We start from the raw sequence: 6,021 nt of genomic DNA, 5'->3' as shown, positions 1-6,021 counted from the left end.
TCTATAGTCTAGTCTATAGTCTAGTCTATAGTCTAGTCTATAGTCTAGTCTATAGTCTAGTCTATAGTCTAGTCTATAGTCTAGTCTATAGTCTAGTCTGTAATCTAGCCTGTAAACTAGACTCCAGTTTAGTCTCTAGTCTAGTCTTTAGTCTAGTCCGTAGTCTAATCTCAAGTCTATTCTGTAGTCTAGTCTCCAGTCTAGTCACAATCAAAACGTCAAACTTGTGCACGACGTACAAAAGATGAAAAATATTCAACTTTGGCGTACGAAACAGAAGAGAAATAGGGCTTGTATTAGGCCGTGAGGAGCTAGTACGTTTATAAAAATTGCTAAAAAAAAACATTTCAAACTCTTAATTGAAAATTCCTAAACTGCAACTTAAAAACAAGTTTAGAATATAAAATAAATAATCTTATTGCTTTTTGCAATGCTGTATTGAACTCTATAAAAAATCGGAATGCTAAGCATCTTATTTAGTAGTTTTATATATATAATGGTTAATTTTGATTGTATATAAAGTTTAAAAGGAGAGGGAGAGATTATACGAGTATATGTATGTATAAATATGTAAGAATGAATATTGTCTTGAAAGCTTTTAATTTTTAGGAGATAAAATTAAACGAAACTAATTATATGATTGAGTTTCTTTTTTTTTCTTTGTTTAAATATAATGTTCTAAACAACTAAAAGGGAGTATATGTTTCTTTTTTTAAGAAAAATTTTTTTTATATATTTTTGGAAATTTTATAATTTTTTTTATTACCTTTTTTATAATATAAGTTTTACAAATTTTTAAAGTTTGTTTTTAAACTTACTTAACTACAAAAAAGTTTTATTTTTTATAATTTTTTATTTATTTATTAATTTTTTGTTTGTTTTAATTAATTACTTTTAAAGCTTAAGAAGAAGTTTTTTTATTAATTTTTTATTAATGCTTCGTATTGTTTTATATAAATTTGACTAAATTTTTATTATAATTTTTTTGAAATATTTGTTTTTTATTGAATAAAAAATAAACGAATCATAAGCACTTTATTTTGTAAGTTTTTAATCTTACCTTTTTCTTGGGGGATTTTCAAATATTACGAGTATTTTGTTGTTGTAATTATTTATGACTAATATTATTTTGTTTTTGACAAAAAATTGAAGTTTTTCTCATAAGTTTTTTTTTTAAATTTCAATATAGATACTACATTTCTTTATAATAGTTTGGAGTGAGTAAAGGGGAGAGGAAGTGAGATAAAAAGAGTGATGGAAAAGGAAGTATTAGAATGCCATACTCGTACGTCGACCACCTACACCGGGTCCCACACGAAAAGCTCCCCCACCACCACCACTACCGCCACCACGCGGCAGACCGCCATGCGAAACACTGCGTCCCATACGATTCTCACTACCACGACGTTCTCGTGCTTTACGCAATAGATCCGAAGTACTCGGCCGTCGACTATTGCTGGTCGACGAAGAGGCGCTGCGTTTACTACCGGACATTATGTCCGATGTAGACGAACGTCTGATATTCTGGGAAGATGATGCAAAAGCATGTGGCGATAGATAGTACGGGGATGGAGAACTAGCCTGTGAACGCGACATTTCGTAGCGATGTGGTGTTGGCTGTTGCAGGTGATGGCGGTTATCGGTCCCACCATCACCGCTAAGATGTATCAGTTGGCTGCATGAACGATTATCATCATTTGAACTATTACGACGTGACGAGTATGGCGATTGTGGATAATCGATTAATAAATTCTCCGATTCTTCATTATCAACCGATTCGATTTTCAAATAGGGAGGCATGCGATTATAGGGTTGATGTATTATATGCTGATGCAGTTCATTGATATTCAACTCACTGCCATTGGCATTAATGCCAGTTGTTAAAATTTTTGTTACACCCTCGCCGTGGCTCTCAACACCGCCATCGGCCGCCATTAAATTGGTAGATTGTGAATGAGATTTATTTTGATTGGAAGAACCATTACGTAAACCACTATATAAGGATTTAATGTGAAAATCGAAAGATTTAAAATTTAAAAGAGAACGCTTTTTGGGTATTTTAGGTGGTGGGGCCTCGCCCACATCACCATTGTTATTATTGTGGGCGTGTGAACGCAAGGTTAATGTGGTATTAAAATCATTTTCTAAATTATTATTTAATGTATCGATTTGTATGGTATTGGGTAAAGTTGTTGTTGTTGTTATACTATCTAGACGTTGAGTGGCCGCCGTGGCTACTGAACCCACCGATGCTGTGATTGTATTGTCCAAACTGTATGTAGTATTTTGAGAAAAACGCTGTTGTTGCTGTTGCTGCTGTTGTATGAGCATTAATTGCTGTTGCTGCTGTTGTATGAGCATTAATTGCTGTTGTTGCTGCTGCTGCAGTTGCTGCTGTTGTTGTAAATCATGTTTACTTATTGTTGTTGTCATTGTGGTACTACTTAAACTAGTTTTACTACTAATTGCTTTTATAAATTTATTATCAATATCTAAGGACTCCTTTCGTCACTGAATAACGCAAAAGCCTTGTTTAGAGGCATCTTTAGCATCGCCATCCTCACCGCAAAATGCTGCCACTTCATCATTTTTAGGTGAGTCTTGCCCACAGGGACCAATGCCACTGCCGCCAGCGACACCGCCACTAAGGCTAGGAGGCCCCTGAGGGCATGCTGATTGTCACCGAAGTGCCAGTGTTGATATCATCGGCGGTCGCACCGGTTTATTCTCTAGTATTCGTTCCAATTCTAGCATAACACTGGTCGATAAACGTGGCAGTAGCTGAAATTGGAAATATAACGGAAAATATTTGTTTTTTTTTTTAGTTAAAATTTTTTAGTGAATAAAATGTTGGTCAAACTAAAAATTTATCATGACGCACAACTTCCATGAAATCAGGGATTTGGAAACACCGGAGATTTAAGTTCAATTTGGACCATATAAAATCCTTTGTTTTGGACAACAGAAAGACCTTTGTTAATTGCAAAATCTGGAATAATTTTAACTGTAATCTGAACTTAAGAAAATTTTCTTATAAAGCAATATCTGATCTATCGAATGACCTATGATTACAGCTAAATCGGAATATATAAAAAGTATAAAATTCAAAGTGAAATTTTGTTGAATAAAAGTGAAACTATAAGGCCAAGTATATATATTAAGATCATAAATGGACTTATGGTTAAGGTGGAATTTGAAGTACTAAAAGTCCTTGGATAACTGTGAGTCCGAACTATAAAATAGCTGATAATTAATAGAGGTTTAGGGCAAAATCTGACTAATAAGAATTCTTACAATAATATTAGTTTAAAGTTTGAACCATTCGACTCACCTGTAATGATTGCAAACTCTGATGCAATTGTTCAGCAGAAGTGGCACCTAAAAGTAAACATTGTACGGGTTCATGTTTCAACGACCAGGCTATTGACAACTGGGTAGGTGTACAACCCAGCTTCTCGGCTAAAGCAGCTAAATCCTTTAAACGATCACAATGACGACGACCTTCCTCCATGCGTTCCTTATTCCAACTACCCTGAGGCGATAAGGCAGCCTAGCAAAAACAAAGAAAACCATTCAATTAAGAAGTTAAGTTAAATATTTTCTTTTGTCCTGGCACTTACATTCCTATTAACTTCATCTTCAGTCCAGGAATATGAATGACTCTTCGTTTTAAACGATCCCTTTGGCAAAAATATCTTCTCACCATTTTGAGCATCACTCAATGCCATCGAAAGGGGGCCCCAAGCCATTAGGCCCACACCGATTTTATTATACATTTCCGGCAAATAGAGTTCACATTTTTCACGACAGAACATATGATACTCAGATTGTTCGACTATCGGAGTGATACAATTAAACTGACGGCAGTTAGTATAGGCTTCCATTATTTCGACCTGAGTCCAACGTGCTGTACCCCAGTACATGGCCCATCCCTGTTGAATGATGTAATTCATAGCTCGTACGATTTCTGTGGTTAAAAGAAATATTTATATAAAATTGTTAATAAATGTATCGGATATATATATTAACCTTCCATGGGACACATAGCATCCGCTTTGTGTATTATTACAATATCGATATATTGTAATTGCAGACGTTGCAAACTGGCCTTGACGGACTCAATAATGTGCTTGCGTGAAAGGCCACGTTCTTCGGATCTAAGAAGAAAAAACGATATTGGAAAAATACATTTATGTTAAATTTAAACATAACGAGTCCCGTTCTAGTACTAATCAGATTTTTATATTTAATGTAGAAAAATTTAGAGTTTTCCAGAAAAAACATTAAAATCTAAAACTACAATTTCACTCACTTGGTACTCCAATAAACTTTTGTGGTAATAACATAAGCCGTTCGCTTCCAACCAGTTCTCTGTAAGATCTTGCCAATTTCTGTTTCCGAATGGGCTTCCGAGATATCGAACAGATTGATGCCGCTCTCAATGGCCAATTTAAGTATGGCTTCGGCCTGGTCATCGCTAACGCCGGGCGAAAAGACTGGCCAAGTGCCCAGGCCAACATTGCTAACACGTAAACCACTCTTGCCCAAATTCTTGTAACGCAAACCCGGTGTGGGAGTGGAACCAGGCCTTAACGGTAAAGCCGGATTTGAACCCAGACTTATGGAGCGGCCTGTTATATTTACGGAAGAAGAGTTTAAAGGAATTGTAATGAACATGTTAGCAAGTTTTAAGGACAACAACGTAAATAAACCATTAACGAAAAACTTAAAAAAATAGACAACCGATAAACTTTGAAGCGTTCTATATATAAAAACGTTTATATAATATTAAATTTATATATTTTTCTCCTTATTTATATATGTATATAGTATTTATACTTTATTTAAATCTAACGTGCTTTAATATAGTTATACAAGACAAAACACAACAATAGAACGTAAAGGAACGTAACAGAATGTAAAATATATTTTTGGATAAAAATACCACCAAATTGTTTGGTATCAAAATTAAAACTAAAAATTAATTGTAACGAAAAAACCCAAAAAAAATGTTTGTTAACAAGTGCTTACAACTTTTTTAGTTTTAACTTTTTTCTCTCTCTCTCTTTTTGGTTGTTTTTATTCAACAATAAGTTAAAGTTGTAATACAAAAACTATGGGGGTGCCATTTTATTAAAAAAAGAAATAAGCAACAATAAAAATAACTAAAAAACATTAAGGAAATAAAACTAATATATAGCAATAGTTTGGTTTACCTTTTCGTTTCTTTTTTACTTACACTCTCAAAGAATGTGTACAATGATTAATTATGTTACATGCGACAAAAATTACAAATGAAACCCTGTAGTTTATTGAGTTTGTCAAATCTCAACTACCGCTAGGGACTATCTACCACTCGGAATTTCCCTGTTAATGTATGTATTTAGTTTATTTGAACATGTACTTATTGACGATTGACTTCCTACTAGATTTATTTGGGATAGTAAATATTAAGGAATGCTCTTTTGTCACTGACTGTATCTAACTGTTACTTTAAGACTTTAAAATGACGACAGACACCCTGTCAGATTAGTTAAGGGTTCTTTATGGCAATGGAAGAGATTGCCTCCCGGCACAGACTATCTGTAGCACTAGCTAACTAACTGTCTTACTAGCTAGCTAACTAACTAACTTTAAAACTAACTAACTAACAAACTAACAAACTAACAAACTAACAAACTAACAAACTAACAAACTAACAAACTAACAAACTAACAAACTAACAAACTAACAAACTAACAAACTAACAAACTAACAAACTAACAAACTAACAAACTAACAAACTAACAAACTAACAAACTAACAAACTAACAAACTAACAAACTAACAAACTAACAAACTAACAAACTAACAAAGTAACTAACAAACAAACAAACAAACTAACAAACAAACAAACAAACAAACAAACTAACAAACTAACTACCTAACTAACTAAATAACTAACTAACTAACTAACTAACTAACTAACTAACTAACTAACTAACTAACTAACTAACTAACTAACTAACTAACTAACTAACT

At 33.5% G+C, this 6,021-nt stretch overlaps 2 protein-coding genes across 2 annotated transcripts; both read right to left on the bottom strand.

Moving 5' to 3' along the window:
• Window positions 1-942: 942 nt before the first annotated feature.
• LOC111686699 (putative mediator of RNA polymerase II transcription subunit 26) lies at window positions 943-2,433 on the bottom strand. The gene has a single exon (XM_023449063.2). The coding sequence runs from the start codon at window positions 2,431-2,433 to the stop codon at window positions 1,270-1,272; it is 1,164 nt and encodes a 387-aa protein (XP_023304831.2). The 3' UTR covers window positions 943-1,269.
• A 215-nt stretch (window positions 2,434-2,648) lies between these two features.
• LOC111686698 (voltage-gated potassium channel subunit beta-2-like) lies at window positions 2,649-4,692 on the bottom strand. The gene is made up of 5 exons (XM_023449062.2): window positions 4,313-4,692; window positions 4,030-4,157; window positions 3,621-3,967; window positions 3,332-3,550; window positions 2,649-2,781 (listed from the first exon to the last, which is right to left on the bottom strand). The coding sequence occupies exons 1-5, from the start codon at window positions 4,675-4,677 to the stop codon at window positions 2,680-2,682; spliced, it is 1,161 nt and encodes a 386-aa protein (XP_023304830.2). The 5' UTR covers window positions 4,678-4,692; the 3' UTR covers window positions 2,649-2,679.
• Window positions 4,693-6,021: the final 1,329 nt, after the last annotated feature.

The sequence above is a fragment of the Lucilia cuprina genome, chromosome 3 (genome assembly GCF_022045245.1).
Source record: "Lucilia cuprina isolate Lc7/37 chromosome 3, ASM2204524v1, whole genome shotgun sequence".
NCBI classification, from domain to species: domain Eukaryota; kingdom Metazoa; phylum Arthropoda; class Insecta; order Diptera; family Calliphoridae; genus Lucilia; species Lucilia cuprina.
This window is presented reverse-complemented; position numbering and strand designations above follow the sequence as displayed.